Genomic DNA, 18,867 nt, shown 5'->3' with positions numbered 1-18,867 from the left:
TCTTTTTAAAACCCAGCCCTGAGCTGAAGCCAGGTGTAGGCTGCAGCACACCGTGGCCGTGCCCACCGGCAGCACCAGGAGCAGGGGCGCTCTGAACAGCTCACACAGCCCAAAAAGCCTGGATTGCGGGCTAGTAGTGTAAATAGTTTATTTGATCTTATGCCAGGAACAGACCAGGAAAGTAACATGAACTGCTTTTATAAAACATTTCTAATATTGCTAAGAAGCAGGTCTATTACTAGAAAAATATTAAAGAGAACATGCCAGCGTTATAGTCCAGTTGAACAAGAATTTTTGTCTGAAGTTTAAAAAAATACCTTTGAGCTTAAGAATATGAAAGCTACTGGTTTCAACCATTTGACTACCAATTTATTAAATTAACAGCCAAATTTTTTACACAGATTCAAACACTCTTCTGTCACGAGCAGTGAAGAAAGAGGCCACGTGGCATGTTCTCTTTAGCATGTCAAGTACATGTTGCTGTAAATGCAAGAAGGTGGCAGTTTTAAAGTAAACTTCCTGTAAATAGGTAAGCAGAGGTCAATGTGGTAACTGAGCCCCAAACTGTCCATTTAGTTAAATATAAAAACAAAAACTATAAGTTAAAATAACATTCAGATTGTATAGCACAGGCTGATGCATTTTTTTAAACAATATTTACAATATTACCCAGAGGCTAAAGTGGGAATAAAAGAGAAGTGTAAAAACCATAAAAAACGGCACCAATTTTGTAGCAAAATATCTGTACATTTAAAAACAGATTATCATATAACTACACATTATCCGAGAAAAATGGGACCTTCACCAGTGGTTCACATAAGCACAACGTAAAAGAAAAGAAATTCAGTGGTTAAATACTATACAATAAATTTTACAATTAACATATTGATGCATCGATACCAGGAAAGGTAAGCTGTAAGCAAAATGTATCTTGGAAAGTACAACTTTATCTGCAGTCCAGTTCTTCACGTCTGAGAAAATCGAGTGCCCGGCCGGCACGGAGCGCTGTGTCCCGTTACCCTGGGGTACTGGGGCAAACTGGCAGTGGGGCGTGCACAGCGCAGCTCCCGTCCCTTTTTAAGCTTTGGAAATGCAATGTGGAACCCGTCTGGAGTGTTACTGAACAGATGAACCCAACAAACGAACCTTAGGACTTAATTTGAACTCGATTGTCGAAGGACGCCGGGGGGGTTACAACGTAGATGCGAACTGGGTTGTAAGGGGATGTTAATCCTACGCAGCAGGGCACGGGATGATTTCTCTGTGCTAGTAACTGAACTGTAATGGTCCTCAGAAGCCTAATACTGATTACTGAGATGTTAATACCTTAGTGCTAATTAATAAATACACTGTTACTCAAAAGCTGCCCCTATCTGAAGAGCACAGTAACTGCCGTAGCCACCATTCTCCTTCTGTGCATTTGCAACGCGTTTGTCCCCGCAAGTATCCCTCATGCCTCAGCCCCGCATTGCACACTGCCAAAATCAGAATCCTAAGGAGAAGAGCAGTGCTCATTTGTTACAAATCGTGTGATCGCTGACCTACGTGTTACCACGTCCTACCTACAGTGGTGTGGAGTCTGTGTACGGTGGAAAAAGGAACGGGTCTTCTTGTCATCATCTCCCTATTACATACAGAAAAAGCCCTTAAGTGTTTGGTTTCTTTTTTTAAAAAAAGAAAAAGCCAATAAGTGCATCTGAAGCCAAGGTAAATCCCTCAGCTGACAGCGCAGGAATGCGTTTCCGAGCTCAGGGAGCTCTCCGCAGAGCACATCCAGGTACCGCCTGTTCACAACCAGCCGGGATCCAGGTATGGTCGACAGAAGGCCGATCGCTAAACTTTTATATAATCAAACCAAACTAAACACCCGAAACCAACACATATTGTACATTTTGGTTAAAAATACTGAGTAACGTATTGGTGTAAAAAGATACCCAATCAAATCAAGTCCTATTGCTTTGATTAATTTGAGCAGGTACTTCAGTTTTAGGCACTTGTTAGCTACAGTTGAGTGGAGAGCCCATCGCTGACGTTCCTATGCATTTTCTAGGTCTCTGAGCCCTTTAGGAAGTACCGTTACCGGTCCCAGGGCTGTCAGAAAGCGGCAGAGCACACAGTTCACATGGACAAGGTATCGCTCGAGCACCCCCTCGACTTTGCAGGCGCAGGTCTCCAGCTCACATGGTTATTTCAGCACCGTTTGCAGAGCGCAAGTTCTGATCATCGAAGCGCCGCCGGACGCTTCTCCTCACCGCATCGGCCCGTCGGTACGGCTGGTTTCTAAGATCTGCGGAGAGGAAAGCGGCCGCCGTCAGCACAGGGGTCTCTCCCGCGGGCACACGCACGCACACACACGCTCTCTAGACAAGGAAAGGTCCTGCTGGAAGCCAATCAAAGCAGCTTGGGTAGGAGCAGCAGCGGGGCCGTCACCCCGAGGGGCGCAGCCGTGAGCGGACGCTGACTGTGGGGCCCTTTTGGCCACGCGCCCAAGCAGCAGGAAACGCTGGGGGAAGCGCCGAGGTGCAGCTGAGCCCAAATGGAGTCAGCACAGTCAGGATGGCCTGAGCCTCGCCCCACCCCTGGGCAGCTGGTGCTGAGGAACCTCGTTAGCAAAGGCAACAGCAGCTGAAGCCAGTTGGCCTTACTCGGCCTTGCAGCTTCTAAAACCCTGGTGTGAGCTGCAGGCATTTTGCAATGCAGCATGAAACTCACTGAATAGAGGGCACAGGGGTACGTGAGTTTATCAGAACAGCCTGACTTCATGCTCCCCACCCACCCGTGTTTAAAAGCAGCCGTTCCTCTGCGACCCACTGCAGACCCAGGGCTGCCCCACCACCACCAGCCCGCCTGCCCGCAGAGCTGCTGCTGACCCCAACGCCCCTGCACAGCACAAAAACTGCCCCGGCCCGCCCCTGGCTGCTGCTTAGGGGGTGACAGCTCGGGAGGGAAGAGAAGGGAGACACTGAGCATGCGATGGGTCGAGCGATGGAGAAAGCTGGAGATGGACGTTGGAACGAGAGCCGGTGTTAGGAGCGCTGTGGAGGGGACCGGCGGGGCTCCCTGTGCTGCAGAGCTGCCTCCCCGCAGGGTGCAGTATGTGAGGGGCACGCTGCACCTCCTGGGCAGGCAGATTTTTAATTTTTTTTTGCCTGGGAAATGAATTTGTGCTGGGCTGGGCACGGCCTCCCTCAAACCTCCTGGTAGTCCCAGGCCCCGCAGCCCCTGGCAGAAGGGGCCGTGCCGGGGCTCTTGGCCCATCCCTGGTACCCAAAGGGGGGGTGATGGGGACCACGGGACCAGGAGCTAAACCAACCTGGGGACGAGGCTGCTAACCTCCAATCTGGGGCTAACTTCGGGAGGGAAAGGGGAAAACGCAGGGGTCAGCAGCCAGTGGGCTACCGAGCCCTTGCCACAGAAGGGTGAGGACAGGGCCTGGACCTGCACTGGCCTCTGGGCTCTCACCAGCACTACCCTTAGCCACGACTACTGACAGGCTGTCTGGCATACAGAGAGAGGAGGAAGCTAAGTAAAAAGTGATGCTTGCCAGCTCTGTGTATCCTCCACCACCGGTGTGCTAGAAGAAATCCTTACCCTCGAGTGAACATTTGGAAATTTAGTGATATTATTCTTCTTTAGGGCTAAACAGAAGAAAAAAAAAAAAAAAAAGAAAAAAAACAAACACAAAATGATGGTTAAGTAAAAAATGGGATGGAAAATGAAGAGCAAGTCAACTCAGCGTTCAAAGATCCGGGCACGTTAGCCAACAGAGCACCAGGAGGGGTAAGGCCGAGGCTACGAGAGGAGGTTAGACAAGGAGAGGAAAGGACAAGAGGGCCACCCTTGCCTCTTGCTAACCAAATTCCAAGCTGCTTTGAAGATTGGCTCCAGGAAGATAACACAGCAATTAACTTGAAAGAGCAAATAATTGTTGAGCTGATTATAGTTTGCAATTTTATTAGAAGCATTCATAAAAATACACATGGCAAAGTGAAACACTGTTGTCTTCTTAAGCCACTCGATCCTTAATTCAAGACAACAGTGTTAACAAACATGCGGGGTTAAACACACCCTTCTTACACCTTACACCACAAGATGTAAATTGCTCAGTTCCATGTCAAGCTTTTCATCGTCACAATTTCCCTGCTTCTGGCAAATAACTGAGTTTCCCCAGCGTCGCTGCCTCCGTCTCCCCCCGTTCATGCTGAGCCCACCAAGAGCACTGGAACCGGGTAATGCTCCATAAACGTTTCTGATTTTAGATAAAGTTGGCATGGAACTGAAAAAAGTTAAACGTGGATGTGACCGAATGAGAGGAGACTTGATGCTGTCCGTTTCATTCCGTATCTGGCATGCAGACATGCAGGTGCTGGTTAGAAAGTCTGAAACAAACCGCGGCTCCTTGCAGAGGACGGACATTGCTACGGACACCCCCTCCACGCCAGAAAGCAGAGCCCACGAGAGTCCCCTTTAGTTCATGCAGACCGTAACTCTGCGTGGCATACAGCCCACTTATTGCATGCGTATTAAATATGGAGATTTGCAGAGAGGGAAGAGCTGTAGGCCAGAAGAGCTGACATAGAAAAGACAAGTGAACCGTCACTGCGCGGCTGCGTTTGGCCCCCTGAGCCTCGCCAGCCCCCACCGTGCTGCCGTGACTTCCACCACTTGCTGTTCTATGGCACTTGTCATGAGGATTAGAGATGCCTTTGAGATGCAAGGATGGCCAAAAGCATCGAAGACAAAGTCGATGGGATGGAATAAAAAGTTAGGGCAGGACGAGAGCATGCAACGAGGGTGACAACAACACAACGTGAGGCGGACGCCGGGCGTTACTATACACTCAACATTCACATGGTCCTGGCTGGGGTCCGTACAAATGGAGAAGTGTCAAAAATCTACAGCAACCTTTTTTTTTTCTAAGAGCATCAGGTGTGAAAGAGGAATAGTTTAGTAATGGAATTCCTCAGTGAGAACAGGTTCGCAGAAAAACCGAGAGCCACGCTTGGCGGTTCGAGCTGTAAAGGGCACAGTCTTCAGCACTGCATGGGAATAACAGCCAAACAGACAAACAGAGCAGTGAGGAGCAGGATCTGTCGCATTAGTACACTGTTAGTGCTTGGTTAAGGACATCCAGGAACGGTTTGACATGTTCCAATCAGCTGTCTCATGACACTACCAGCATTTGGGAACGAGGCAGTTCTAAGTCTCTGAGTATTTCTTATGCTACACAGTTTTCAATGGTTTTGAAAGGCTATTGCTAAATGGAAAAGCCATTACTCCAGAAAGGGCTGTGGTTTCTGACAGTTCCAGACCAGCAGGGCTTTTCTGTGTGCCTCATGAGGCACTAGCCAGTTTTAAATGACACTTTTGACTATTTCCATACCATTGATAAAGATCTTGCAGGCCATATTCAAGCTCTACCTGACATTCGGTGCCTACCCCGTATTATTCCATGGCCTGAGGTCCTCAGAGACAGCCCTGTAATGGAAATGCTGGACACAGGACCATAGGAAATGCTGGGGTTATTTGAGTCTGGCCCTCCCTGCACTGGACTGCCATTTGCATGTGGATTGTCACCTCTCACACAATCTGTTTCCCCCACAGAGCAGGAGAACCACTTTGTCAACTCTTTGAGTTTCAAGGAGTCTGAAGGAGTTGCAGAAGCAGTCAGCTATTAGATATTACAGCAAGTCTGCCTCCTAGAGACTATTATCTTAGGAAGCCATTAATCAAAGTTAAAAAGAGTTGTGAAAGCTTCAGCAAAAGCGTTTCAACCCTGTCATCTCGTTGGGCAAAAATTCTCTGGCTTTCCTTACTGAGAGATAAAACAGCTCTCCTCCCCTCCTGCAGGAAAAAAATGGCATGGAAAACATTCAGGAGAAGGAGCCAAGGAAATCCTGCCCAAAGGCCTCTTTCTGAGTTTCTGTGCAACAGAAATAAATTACTGTACAGCTATGAAAGTGTTAAAATCATGTTTCTTCCACATCACAGGGGAAGAACACGCACTAAAATCCATGTACCACAACTAGAGGAGATGCATGGATAAAAATTACTTGTCTCCTGAGCAAAGTACAATTTAGACGACAGCTCTACCAGCAAACGTTTGCACACAGTGTCCCGGCTGTCTCTGGCTGTGCCAGCGGGTTCTGTGCCTCTCCCTGTGACCCTAGGTTGGTGATCAGTGTGGGCTTTGTCTAACAAACTGAAAAGCAGTAAAACCAGAAGCAGTTTAGGGTCATAAATCATTCAGGTTTGACTAAATGATTTGCTGTAACTGTGCAATAATGTGCTGCAATTACTGTTAGTACAATTTAATGAAAACGTAGGCTCTTAATAATGTTAAACATCCATCATTCATTCCACTTAAGGGTAAAAAAAAGATTTCTGGGAAAGATCTGCACAGCATGCATATCGCCACCGGAGTATCTGCTGAGGTCAGGCACTGAGCTGCCTACTCTAGTATGAGCCTGAGTGGGTCCCAACATGCTGAGAGAAGAGCAGAGAAACAGAGCACATGTCCAAGGCCTGTGCTTGTCACAAACTCGAGCAGCACTGACAGTGGACATGTAAAAGCAAGGTATTGGGGTTTTTGTTACGTACCAGTAGCGTAAGTTTCTACATTTGATTCACATCAAGTAAACTATTTCCTAAGCTGTGCTCCAGTAACACTCCTCAAGAAGTACATAAAGCACTTACAACAGCTACTAGGCAGATACACATTTCTGTCCTTTGGGAAAAGGCCTCTGGGACGGTGGAACAAAGTGGGTTTACCTGTTATAATGTCTTCGATAGCACCATCCTTCCCTTCATACACATGCCTATTATCCTTGACTTGCCGCCGTCTGAGCTCTGCAATTAGCTCTTGCTGCTGTCTCTTTGTTTTATGTGAAGGAGACTGAAAGCAAAGAAGAGAGGATTTGTAAGGCTTGACCTCCAGTTACCCTGTTCCTCTTTCCCTGAACATTTCAAATACCAGGTGATCCCACTTGCAGCAACCAACAAAGAGGAACTGCCAGTTTTCTGCCCAATTTTGCAAGACCAGGAAAACCCAAGGCCGGGGTGAGCTCACACCCCAAGGAGAGGAAGGCCAGAGCCACAAGTTCCCCTGGTTGCCAGGCTGTTTTTCCTTCTTACATTTGTAATTTAGTTCCAAGCCTTCTCCTCACTTGAAACTGAAACTCCAACCTTTTACCTCTGAAAAGCATGAAGGGAATGAGAACAGGCTTTCCTTTCCCAGGGAAAATGCCTGGCTGGGATTAAAGATACCTGTTAATGACAAGAGCTGTGTGAAGCAGCATCAATCACCAAAGCAGCCATTGTAGAGCCATGGGAAACCTCCTACAGCAAATCCAAAGCATTAGCTCAGGAAAAAAAGAGGTCAGGAAAATTCCTACAAAATGGTAACACGGGGCTGACTCCTGCTGCCACGCTCTAAAAGGGAGAGATCTGGGAAGGAACGTTACGTGTCCCTGCAAGAAGGGAGGCTCTGCACAATTCATACAGGTGGGATTTCAGACAGATAAAAGGCCAAAGCAGAAAAAATAAATAACCAACAGCAATATTGACCAGGTGACTTGCTGTCTATTCAATTTTCTTGAATTTTGCAAATGTCAAAGTAGCATAACTGTACACTTGGATTCCTTTAGCCCAGTTTGGTTTTCTCCCCATAAGGAAAAAAACTTCTCGGGACTACATTTCTGGGCATCTGTAAGTCTAGACAACTTAAGTTCTCACACAGAGCTGTGGTTTCTGAACTCTCAGGAAAACATGAACATGATGACTCCAGCCTGTGGTTCATACCTTTTGGTCCTGTTGCTCCATCAGTGCTTCTTGTTCCATAAGTTTTTCCATTAAGGCCTGTTCCTGCTTTTTTCTCAACTCATTCTCTTCTTCTGCTTGCTATTTATCACCCAAAAAAACAAACAAAAAAACAGGTTATAGCTTCAAATTGCCACAGAGAACCTAAATATTAAAAATAAATAACACAACCGTTTGCTACCACAGGACTTTCCAAGAAAACAAGCTTAGGGTGTAGCAATTTAACTACCTCTAAACAAAGACTGAAAAAATGGGCTGGGAGAGACCTCTCTAGGTCACGCAACCTCCCCCTCCCAATCCCAGAAGACGCATACTCAGGGTTAAAGGTGCAAACTGCAGCCTCCCAGACATTCAGTGTCTGAGGACTCCTCCAGCATTTCAGACAGCTGTATTGTCTTTCAGCCCTGAAAGTAATCCCAAAACAACTATTTGTGCTGCCTCCAGCGGTGTTACTGTGCTCTCTAGGACAGCTCACGCTGCATCAAAGCTAGAGGGAGCCACAAGCTGTTGTGTTGGGAACCCTGAGCCACACGAGTCCCAAATAAATGTTGAGGACGGAAGAGAAGATGAGGATGCTCCTGCTCACCTTGTAGGCCTTCACAAATCGGACAAACACTGGGAAAAAGACTGAGGGGGGCGTTGTCTTGGGATTCTCCCCGAAGTACTTCACAGCATCATCAAAGGCATCCTACAAAAAGCAGACGGTGACTGTGCTGCACACACTTCATGATATACTCGCCAGCCATTACTGCAGAACTCAGTGTAAGGGTCTACATCTCCTCAGGGTGTGAAGCTCTTGGCTGACACCAGCACATCTACATCTAGCACATGAACTCAGAGACAAATCCACACAACTGCTGCTCCTTTTTGCAGTGACATGCTGCTGGTCACTCGTGGGCTAAAGCCTGCCTCAAAAGGGAGCATGAGGGTTTGAACCCCAGAGTGTGTTGAGAAGAAAATCTGTAGGGTTATCACCAGGCTGACAGAGGTAAGATACATCTGCAGCCTGAAGTAAAAATGCTGGGAAAATACTAGCACAAGCAAATAATCTAAACTCAGTCTCACCATGAAGGAGGAAGAATGGGTGGTTAGTATGTGTGAGGATACAGTATGTGTGAGGATACAGTATGTGTGAGGATACAGTATGTGTGAGGCTAACAGCATGGAAGAGGTTTTTTTTATACACCACAACAGGCCAACAAATCTTCATTCCACAAGTAATGGCCATTTTACACATTTAAACCAGAACGGAAGGGAACCTGAAGTGTGCCTCCTCACTCAAAGCACAACCAGCTGCAAACTAGTCTGGCTTCAGCAGAAAACACCTGTGTGCACAGACAGTGCTCTGCTTCTTGTGACATCCAAACCCCCTTGCCAGTCTCCAAGAATTACGAATTACCTGGGCTATTTTGGCATCATCCTGCAGCTTCTTCAGCTTTCCTTCATTGTTCTGAATGAACTCCTTCAGCATCGTGTTGTGGTCGTGCATGGTGTACTCACGCTTCGTCAGGTCCAGGCCCCTCTGGAGCTCTTTCACGTCCAAGAGGACATTTTCAAGAGACACTAGGAAACAAAATGAAATCGCTGAACCACTCCTGCTCCGCAAGCACCCAAACCCACAGCATGAACAGCTCCTCGCTGAGAAGTGCCCCCAAACACAGCGGTGTGTCACACAGCCTGTGTGGCTCACCCTGAAGTCCCTCACACAGTGTCAGCACCGATCCCTGTGCCCACACTAGCTCAGCCAGCCTGATGACACTGAGAATTCAGCATCTTGTCCTAAACTGGCTTTACTACAAGACCAATTTTTGCACACACATTAAACCACCTGTCTTTATTTTTCGGATGGTCCCAGTGGTTACAGTACCTGCAGCAGCTTTCTCCACGTAATGGAGCTCGTTGTAGAAGAGGGACACGTGCTGGTACTTCTCCTTGACAACATTGGAGATGTAGTGCAACAGGGTTTGCTTTCGGTCTGTTGACTTTGTTTCTAAGAGCTGGGGAGAAAAGGCAAGAAGATTGCTGGGTTAAGGTGCAGCGGACACCAAACAGAGTGACTGAAGTGGTGTTTGCTTTTTCCTGGTGTTTCTCCACCCAACAGGGACAGCTACAAATGCCCCTGTAAGTGTTTACTCGGTGGTTTTCAAACTGTGGACTGCAAAGCCTCTGAGGATTTGTGTCCTTCTCCTGAGGGGCCTCCAAAATGATGATAAGCCCAGTAAATTCATACAGTGTGGTGGGAAGGTTGCTTTTACTGGCTGGACAACCCCGGCTGAGCCCCCAGGCAGCCGGCAGCCACTGTCAGCTTACAAGAAATGCATCACAGCCTGTGCCCCCACAAGGTACCAGCCCCGTCACCTCCAGTTTACTCACCAGGTCTAAACTCTGTAGTTTAAATCCATACACAGCTCCTCGCTTACTGCTGTTCATGTAGTTACCGAGAGCCAAGATTATCTGCCAGAAAGAAACAGAGCAGAACACGAATTTTCAGGACAAATGCACAGCGTCTGTGCAACCTCTGAAAGGAGAGTTTGTATGCAGGCATCCATGCATGCTTCCAGCACACACACGGGGCGAGTGGTTGAGCTATTGAACGTAACCAAAATCAGACCTACCTCCAGGATTTTCTTAAGCTTTTGGGACGACTTTATTGAGACAGACGCAGCTATTATTGCGTGAAGTTGCTGCAGGTAAGCACAGGAAGAAGGTTAGTTAATGCACATCAAACCCCAAAGTAAAATTAAAATTCAACACACTCACATTTGGGGGAAAAAAAAAAAAAAAGAAAAAAAAAATGGTTTTGATCTATACAGTGGGCCCTAGCATGAATGTTACCTTGCCCTGGCATGTCAGGATTTCAAATAATTCATTTGCACTGCAGATTTAGCACATTCAGATGTGGTTGAGTAAAACTTGTCTTTACATTTCAGTCCTTATTACTGTGAAAGATGCATCAGACTGGATGGGACACACATCAAAGAGCTCCCAGCCCAGCACTGATAGTAACTTTTTCTGATGACACAAACAACTAGATTTTCATTTAAACTGGTCTTGAACTTCTACAGGGAAAAAGAAGGATGATATGGAGCAGCCCAGCATACAGGCTGCCATACAAAGAGTGCCTGAGATCTCTGAGCCATTGATAAAAGAAAGCATAGCTAGAAAAACACTTTTTTCATTCATGTAATCATTTCTCAGTCTGCCTCTGTGAGAACTCATAATCACCCCATGACACTCAAACTATCTCTTAGAAAAATTAAGACCTCTATATCCTTCACTGGCTGCCCCACGCCTGCATGTGGCTGCAATGCTCCCCCCAAGCTTGACTCGTGCCACAGAGAGCAACTCTCCTGTGGGGGCTGATGCCTCAGGGAACCCTGTTTCTGCACAGCTGATGCATCACAGAGGCATCTCCGGGGGTTGTCTCCTGCTCACCGGGGTCAGCATCTGGATGCTTTCTGCGAAGTTGCCTATAAAGGCCATGATGGTCATTTTCTGCATCAGCCTCTCGATCTTGCTGAACTGCATCATGAACCGGTCTTCGTCGGACAGGTTCTCGATGGGTTTCCTCTCCCTCTCGTAGAGCCGCAGCACTTTCACCTCGTTCTCGGTGGGCAGGAACCGCATGAGGCATTCCACGAAATCCACTGGTAGCGTTTTCAGGTCAAACCTGGGTGATAACAAAAAGACAGAGGAAGCAGTGTCACAACAAGGGTCTGCCTGAAATGATGGACAAGTAAAAGAAATAAGAAAGCTGCCAGTGGCACAACCTCTGCCTCCTACACTGCTCAGCTACACATCAGCTAAAGCAGTGAGAAACTACAAAGATGCTGTGATGCTACCCCTGCTCGTGTTGCCCTGGCTGGGCTGAGGGACATAGCCCTGCACATGAAGCTGCCTGCACATGAAGGCGTGAACAAGGTAGCACTGAAGAGACAAACCAGACAGAAGTGCTGAAGGGAACGCTGCTGTTTGGCATCTTGTTTCTGTTTTGAACGACGTGCCCAGTGCCCCCACCCCTGCATGGCCACATCTCATTTTTATCAAAGATGTGCTGGGAGGAACAAAGAGCTGTTTTACACAACTGGGCCAGAGCCCTGTAAGCCCTGGAGCTGCCTCAATCCACAGCAGGTCTGTGTGACTCTCCTCCCCAGGCCCAGTGTAATGCTCGTACTTGCAAATTTTGAAGACCTCACTTTGAGAGAAATAGCAGATGTTTGGCCACGAACACCACCAGGTTCTGAGCGACTCCAGCAGCAGCCCAAAGGAGCAGGTCCACCTGTGCTCAGAACGGAGCTGGCAGCCCAGGCTCTGCACCACCAGGGGACAGGGCAGAGCAGAATTCCCCTGCCCCGTCTGTGGGATACACCTGTATCACATCGGGGCTTGGCACTGCGTGGGGCGATTACGTAAAGCTCATTGCATGCAGAAGGCTTCCAGTGCACTTGGGCTGAACTTGTGCGTTACGGAGCGCACGGCGATAGCTGCCTGCCCCTGACACCCTGGGCTTTGAGCGTGGACTGGAACAGAAAGCATCGTGTAAACAGGAGGAGAGACTCAGTGTGCAACGGCACACGGCGGATACGCAGGAATTAGGCTCTTTAACAAAAGACGTGTTAATTTGTTAAGCCTATAGAGTGATGCAGCAACATAAAGCTGCAAGTTAACATACTTCAGTACAAGGGGATCTGATTTGTGGGAATTCAGAATGGTTCCATCCTTACTCTTGGATGTTTTCCAGATGCAGAAACATTTACATCAACTGCCAATTCCAAACCATTCCACTTACCAAAAACCACAGTAAATCTTGACTATGACTTCTTTGCTGACAAGTGTTTTACTTACACATGAATAGCTTTGCATATTTCATCTGCCGTCTTTCCAGCTTTCCTTAAAGTAATGGCAAGGTTTTTGGCCCTGTTCGCATCCAGTAACGTGACTTTGTTCGACCCTTTCTGAGTTATTTTTTGCTTGCTTGAAGTCAGATCAATGGCTGGACCTTGGGCTTTTGTTTTGAATATTTCTTCAAATTCATCCACGTTTAAATCCTAAAAAGGAAAGCACATGATTTATCCCTCCTGCAGCAAATACCACAGCCCGCACTGCCTAACAGTGGGCCAGAGCTGCAGTAAAGCCCTGTGGCTGCTGTGGCTGCAGCAGAGTACTGCAGGCGGTGGCTGCAGGGTGTAGTAAACGTGCTCCTGAGCTAGTAATCAGGAAATTTGGCCTCCACCCCAAATAGTCCATGCAGCTATGTGCATCTTCAGGGCACAGGGACCACGCAACACCTGAGTACTCAGCCCTGCTCTGTGCTGCTTTAGGCTTCTTTCCCCGGCATGCAGCCCACACGTGCCCAAACCCACCAGGCTGGAGCAGCAATTTTAGGCTGGGAAAACCAAATCTTCCTCGTTGGATCTGCTTCAAACAACTGCACTTAATAGGTGTGCACCTTTTATAATCAATACCAGCAGCTACAAGGACTCCTTACTGGGTACCACAGGCCACTGATGAGCTGTTTGCCAAAACCTCTCTCTGCAAAAGCCAACACCGACTCAGGGTATGGACAGAAATGGGAAGCAGAAGTCAGCAGACAGCACTCGTACCTCCAGGATCCTTTCGTCATCTATTTCGTTGAAGACTGTCCCATTGATCTGGTTGGGTTTGAGGGCGACCCAGTTGAACACTGGCATGCGGAACTTGGTCTTGATCGGCTTCTTGATTTTCACAGCTAGAGACACCAGAGGAAAGGAAACAATAAATTCCCTGACAGCTGAATAATGCCCCGTGAGCCCTGGGTCAGGCCCAGTGTTTGCAGGATGGGAAGCTGCAGCTGAGGACACCTTTCCCTCAGCGATGTGGAGGGAGGGTGTGCTGCTGGCAGCCGATGGGTCACAAAGTTCAACCAAAGCCAGGGGATGAGAGGCAGAGAAGCCCCTCTCCCCAGTTTTTGGTACCCTGCTGCAATGGGGCAGCGCAGCTTCAGAAGGGCCAGGTTTGTCCTTTAAAGCCCAAGGGGTGGGCAGGACACGAGAGCTTTCACACAGCTGAAGTAATGGGTCTGGTCTTCTCGGGTTGTGCAGCATTTGTGTGCTCCAGTAACTTACACAGAGAAGCTACAGAAAATGAAGGTTAACTACTGCCAGTAATCAGTGAACAGAGAACAAAATAATGTTGGGGCAAGGAAAACAACACAACTCTGTTGCTATTCCTCTAAAAGTGCAGGGTACATCAGTAATTTTGGTAATTCAGTGCTCATTTCTGTGTATGTTGATGTACACACAGTGGTGTTAGTCACTACAAAATCGGGATGTTCATTAATTAATCAACGTGTTGATCCAAAATCCTTTAGAAAATGAGCCATTTCTATCCAAGTCTTGGCTCCTTCCTACCCTGCATTTGTAGTGGGAGGAATCTTGCTCATTTTTTGATGCTGTGTAGAGATGTTAGTTTTTTTTTTCCCCGTGATTTCAGAAGATGGATTTTCCCAGCTTGCATAGCACTTGAGCAAATAATTATTTTACTTTTGCCTAGCAAGTCTGTGTGTATGTTTTGGGCAAGACAGAGACCACCTGTTTCAGGGGACACTCTCCTGTTGTGCACTGGAGCCAGGTGAATGATGAGAACATTTCTCTCACTTTGTCCCCCCACTTCTAAAAGAATTGAGCTGTGCCTCTGTGTACCTTTCGGGCTCGTGCCCATATTGCAGGGACACTGCAAAGAATAAATTACTGGCAAGACAATTTGCTCGAAACAAAGAACCATCAGTGAGTAACAGCGAACATGCACAATATTCAGCTTGAAAGTGTATTTTGAGAAATACGTTCACCCAACTGGAAGACATGACCACGCATGATAAAGTTCTGCTCATCTAAACCAGTTTTGCTCTTTGTACAATTAATGTGTTTACCTAAATAATTCCTAAAATAAAAAAGACTTTTTTTCCAAGCTGAAACATCCATGAAAAAAACATTTTCATCTGATGCATGCATTAGAATAGATTAGTGACTGCTGCTGGGTTATTTCAGGACAGGAAGGGAAACGAACTGCCTCGTGAGCCAGCTCCCACCTCGGCTAATCAAAATCCCTTAAAAATTCCCTTCCTCCTCCCTTACAGAGACCCAGCAGCAGCTGGCAAGGCCCCTGGGAGCTGCACCACTGAGGGCAGCACAGTGGGGACATGGTCACAGCAGGGTACAGACGCCAAGGAAGGCATCTGCAACTGGTGGAGGCTGCCCAGTCTCAGTGCTTCAGCCTTTTGGGGGAAAAAAGCCTATCCTTGATGTGAACGGTGTAAAGAGAGCAGCTGGAGGACAGCTCCAAAGAAACCACACAGCTTAATTACTTGCTGAAGTGCTTTGCTGAATCAGGGCCTCCGAGTGGCCAAATCCTGCTGGCTGGCAGCACCTTGAAGCTAACGCATGCTCCTGCTCCACCCAGCGCCCCTCTGCAGCAGCCTGCACCCCCCCTCCACCTCCCGGACAGGGACACGTCTGTGGGCACACACAGGGCACAGCACGGAGGGACAGAGGGGGACAGGGGAGAAGAGAGTTAAATACTTAGCAGAGAGCAACCTACAGAAGAGCTTGATTGGCCCGTCTAATCAGGAAGCAGAAAGAACAGAGAAAAAAATGTTAGTGATGGTCAGAACAGCAAGGCTCATCGCTTCACCGCTCCCCCTCCAACCCCGCAGGGACTGTGCCCAGCAGCCTCCGCACCCGAGGAGCACCGAGCGCTGCAGCACGGCTCGCTCTGCTGCTCTGTCCCTGCACACCACGAGGACACCAGGCTGAGGCAGGGGTCTTCTCCACGTGGAAAGACCTCTGGAGAACCAGGCTGGCCCCGCAGAGGCAGAAGGGAGCGCCTGCTTGAAAGCTTTCTGCCCTGCTCCCCCAGCCATGGTGCCAAGCAGTGCTGCACGCTGCAGGACTGCTCTGAAACCCACTGGGGACACATTAACCCCTAACCTCAACCAAGCATCATCCTTTGTTCTTTTTTTTTTTTTAATACACTCTCTGGGACCCTCCAATTCCATGATGCTTTTCACTTTCAGAAAAAAAAAAAAAAAAGGAAAAAAAAAAAAAAACAGACTTTAAAAGCTGGAATCTGGAATACTTAATTAGTTTAAAAAAAAAAAGCTATTAATCAGACCTTCTCAGTCTCTGGAATCATAATGTACTCTTGAGATTTCCTGCAGGGGAAGGGGTGTGATACCAATTAACATTCACTTGCTGTGTGAGATGCTTGGCATATGATAGAGAGAGCATAAAAACATGATGGAAGATGGGTCAGGAAATTTTTCTTCCTTCCAAAATAATTACAAAAAGTTTGCTGTGTTTTTTGTTTTTTTTTTTTTTTCACAGATATTTCTTCATCATGTTCTGAGAAGAAATCAAAACCATGAAGCTTTGCATTTCTTTCAAAACCATATTTTGTTCACTTCAGGCCAAAAATGATGATGTTAGAAAAATATTTCTGGCAACAGCTTCAGTTTCGCTGAAGAAGTCATCTCTCATAGACCAAACCAAATCTGTTTGATTGATAAATGATCTTTCCTTTCGTAAATCCCTCTAAGTATAATACCAGATAGAGATAAAGAGCATTAGTTAGGCGACTAAGAGAAAAGAAGCCCCACCTCAGTATCCTGTCCCCTCCAGTCCACACGCCCTGGCCTTGCCTTTGCTCACTTTGCAGGCAAACCCTCAGCACGCTGGGGAAACGCCGGGGAGTTTTACCTGCAAGCCCTGAGTTGAAAACCACGGTGGGAGAGGCTGTCCCGGGCAGGGGGGGAGCTGACGGTGGGGGCGGCGGGGGCAGAGGAGCTGCAGGAGCGGTATCCAAGGCTGGACCTGGGAGAGGAGGTGGCGGCGGCGGAGGTGGTGGTGGAGGCGGGGGTGGAGGCGGCATTGGCACCGTCACAGGGCCGTTTTGCACTAAAAAATGGAGAGAAGAGAAGAGGCACTGCCATGAAGAGAAATCAAAATGTCACAAGCAGCTGCAGAACAACTCACAGCAGGGCCCACCACCCTCCTTGTCCCTCCCATCGCTCTCCTCTCCACATTACACCAGGCGGGTGTTTGCTGGACCCTTCACCACGCTACCCCAGTATATGAGCACGGGAGGAAACCATCCTAATGAAAGAAGCTGGTGGGGTTTGTTTGTTTGTTTGTTTTTCCTGCCAACTGAAGAGCTCAGAAATGGATCAAACAAACCTGACCTGCAAGCTCCTTACAACAACAGAAGGTGGTTTTTTGGTGTAAGGCCACCAAGCCTGACCCCGGCACAACAAACACCCAGCTCTCAAGCTCCCGGCCAGCCCGTGTTTTGGGGACGTGACGCTTCTTACCCGCCTCCGATGCTGCTGCTAAGGCTGGTAGTGGTGGTGGAGGTGGTGGCAAGGGGACAGAAGTTGCAGCTCCAGCAACCGGTGTGACACACGCGCCAGCCACAGCCTCTGAGCCTGCCGGCACCACCCCGGAGGCCAGAGCCACAGGGAGAATAGAGATGTCACCATCTCCTTTCTTCTGGATCTTAATGGTCCCCTGCTTCTCCAGTTCATGGATCTTCTTCTCCAGCGTTGACTGTCGCTGGATGGCTTCCTCTTTTTCCTTCACCATTTTCCTCAAGGTGTGAACCTGGGTATTTGCATCCTTGTAGATTTCCTGTGAATGCCACACAAACACGGCATTTGCAGCTTTATTCACAAAACAGAATGCCAATTATGTATGCCAATACCAGCAACAGAAGGCAGCCTGACACCAGACCTTGGGCTGCCCCAGGCATTATCTAACGAAGCATTTTAACACAAACCATACATTTTCACTGGGGAGGAAGGCCTCCTTTTTGTTTTTCCCACATTGTGTGGGAAGGCTGTGTGCAGTACTGCGTCCTATGCACAGCAGATGTGCTCTACCTTGATTTTAACTCGGGGTATCTGATGCCTTGCTGGTTGCTCTGTCTATGAGCAGATATTGACCCATAAGGCGTCTCCCCTCCTGATCAAAAAGTCTGGATTGTGCACAGAAAGCAGGCCGTGTTTGATGCTGTGCTACCTGAGTCTCAAAGACTCCAGTTCCACCTCAACCCCCCCTCCGGAGCCAACCACATGTGCAAAACTCAACCAGCAACGCTACAGACCTGAGCAATAGGATGTGCTTGTCTAGTTCACCGATTTGCTGGCACACTCAGAGCGTTAAATGTCCATCTCTGAGAGCACAGACAAATAAATCTACTTGAAATCTGCTCTGGGTTCCAAATTAGAAAGCTGACGGAAATTGCTCAACCCATTAAAACAGTCATTACCTCCCAGACAAGAAATGCACAGCAGATCCCTCCGCTGAGACGTGGCATCAGCCAGAGCCTTCCTATCGCACTTACCCGAATCACATCCAGTTCTTTGTTTCTTTGCATAAGCTGTTTTTCCAGTTCCACAATCTTTGCCATAGCTTCATTCTCCGTATCTTGGAGTTTTTCAGATAACTATTGTACAACAGAGAAATGAATTAGATAAATAACAGTAGCTTTCTCAAGCAAAATGTCAGCACCACTTGCTGGAAAGAGCAAGGGGTCCTGCGTGGAGGAGTCAGGTGGCACCAAGCACCCTGCTGAAGGGCTGATGATGAACATTACCCCTCAGCTCTGACTAGCAAGCAGCCTAGCTGGACTGCAGTCACGAGCCTGTCCAGTTAGAGAGTCTACTCTACAATAAAGAACTTCAAATGCAATTATTTAGTATACACACCAAGTTTGATCTGAAACCCAAAGAACCCCACAATCCTACAATGGCACTGTTGTAAAGCCAATAGATGCCGAAGTGGTGGGACCTATAAATATCTCCTCTCACGACTGAGCTAATTTAATTAGTAATTATTGAGAGTATGCTCTTTCCCATGGTCTTTTGATTTATTTTTATTTTTTACCAAGGGGTCTGAAAAGCCACGAAGTTCGTGCTGGCTTTTTTCCATTACCACTAATCACTCTGATTCAGGCAAGGTTGGTGAAGGCTGTACTGCTTGCTGCATTTTTGAGATTAAAATTTGCAATTCTATTATT

General features: G+C 47.7%; 1 protein-coding gene across 1 annotated transcript in view; it reads right to left on the bottom strand.

The window, feature by feature from the left end:
* Positions 1-269: 269 nt before the first annotated feature.
* The window catches only part of FMNL2 (formin like 2), a 104,755-nt gene continuing 86,157 nt past the window's right edge, over positions 270-18,867 (bottom strand). Inside the window, exons 13-26 of the mRNA XM_084289374.1 lie at positions 18,193-18,294; positions 17,162-17,477; positions 16,551-16,748; positions 13,422-13,546; positions 12,664-12,866; positions 11,254-11,488; positions 10,434-10,502; positions 10,192-10,272; positions 9,686-9,815; positions 9,218-9,381; positions 8,405-8,506; positions 7,801-7,899; positions 6,772-6,895; positions 270-2,287 (exon numbers count right to left, since the gene is read on the bottom strand). Coding sequence (XP_084145500.1) covers positions 2,178-2,287; positions 6,772-6,895; positions 7,801-7,899; positions 8,405-8,506; positions 9,218-9,381; positions 9,686-9,815; positions 10,192-10,272; positions 10,434-10,502; positions 11,254-11,488; positions 12,664-12,866; positions 13,422-13,546; positions 16,551-16,748; positions 17,162-17,477; positions 18,193-18,294 — 2,058 coding nt within the window. The 3' untranslated portion in view covers positions 270-2,177. The remainder of the gene's footprint in view (positions 2,288-6,771; positions 6,896-7,800; positions 7,900-8,404; positions 8,507-9,217; positions 9,382-9,685; positions 9,816-10,191; positions 10,273-10,433; positions 10,503-11,253; positions 11,489-12,663; positions 12,867-13,421; positions 13,547-16,550; positions 16,749-17,161; positions 17,478-18,192; positions 18,295-18,867) is intronic.

Source organism: Netta rufina, assembly GCF_964035555.1.
Source record: "Netta rufina genome assembly, chromosome: 6".
NCBI lineage: Eukaryota > Metazoa > Chordata > Aves > Anseriformes > Anatidae > Netta > Netta rufina.
The sequence above is the reverse complement of the archived record's forward strand: the minus strand, read 5'-3'. Positions and strand labels throughout refer to the sequence as shown.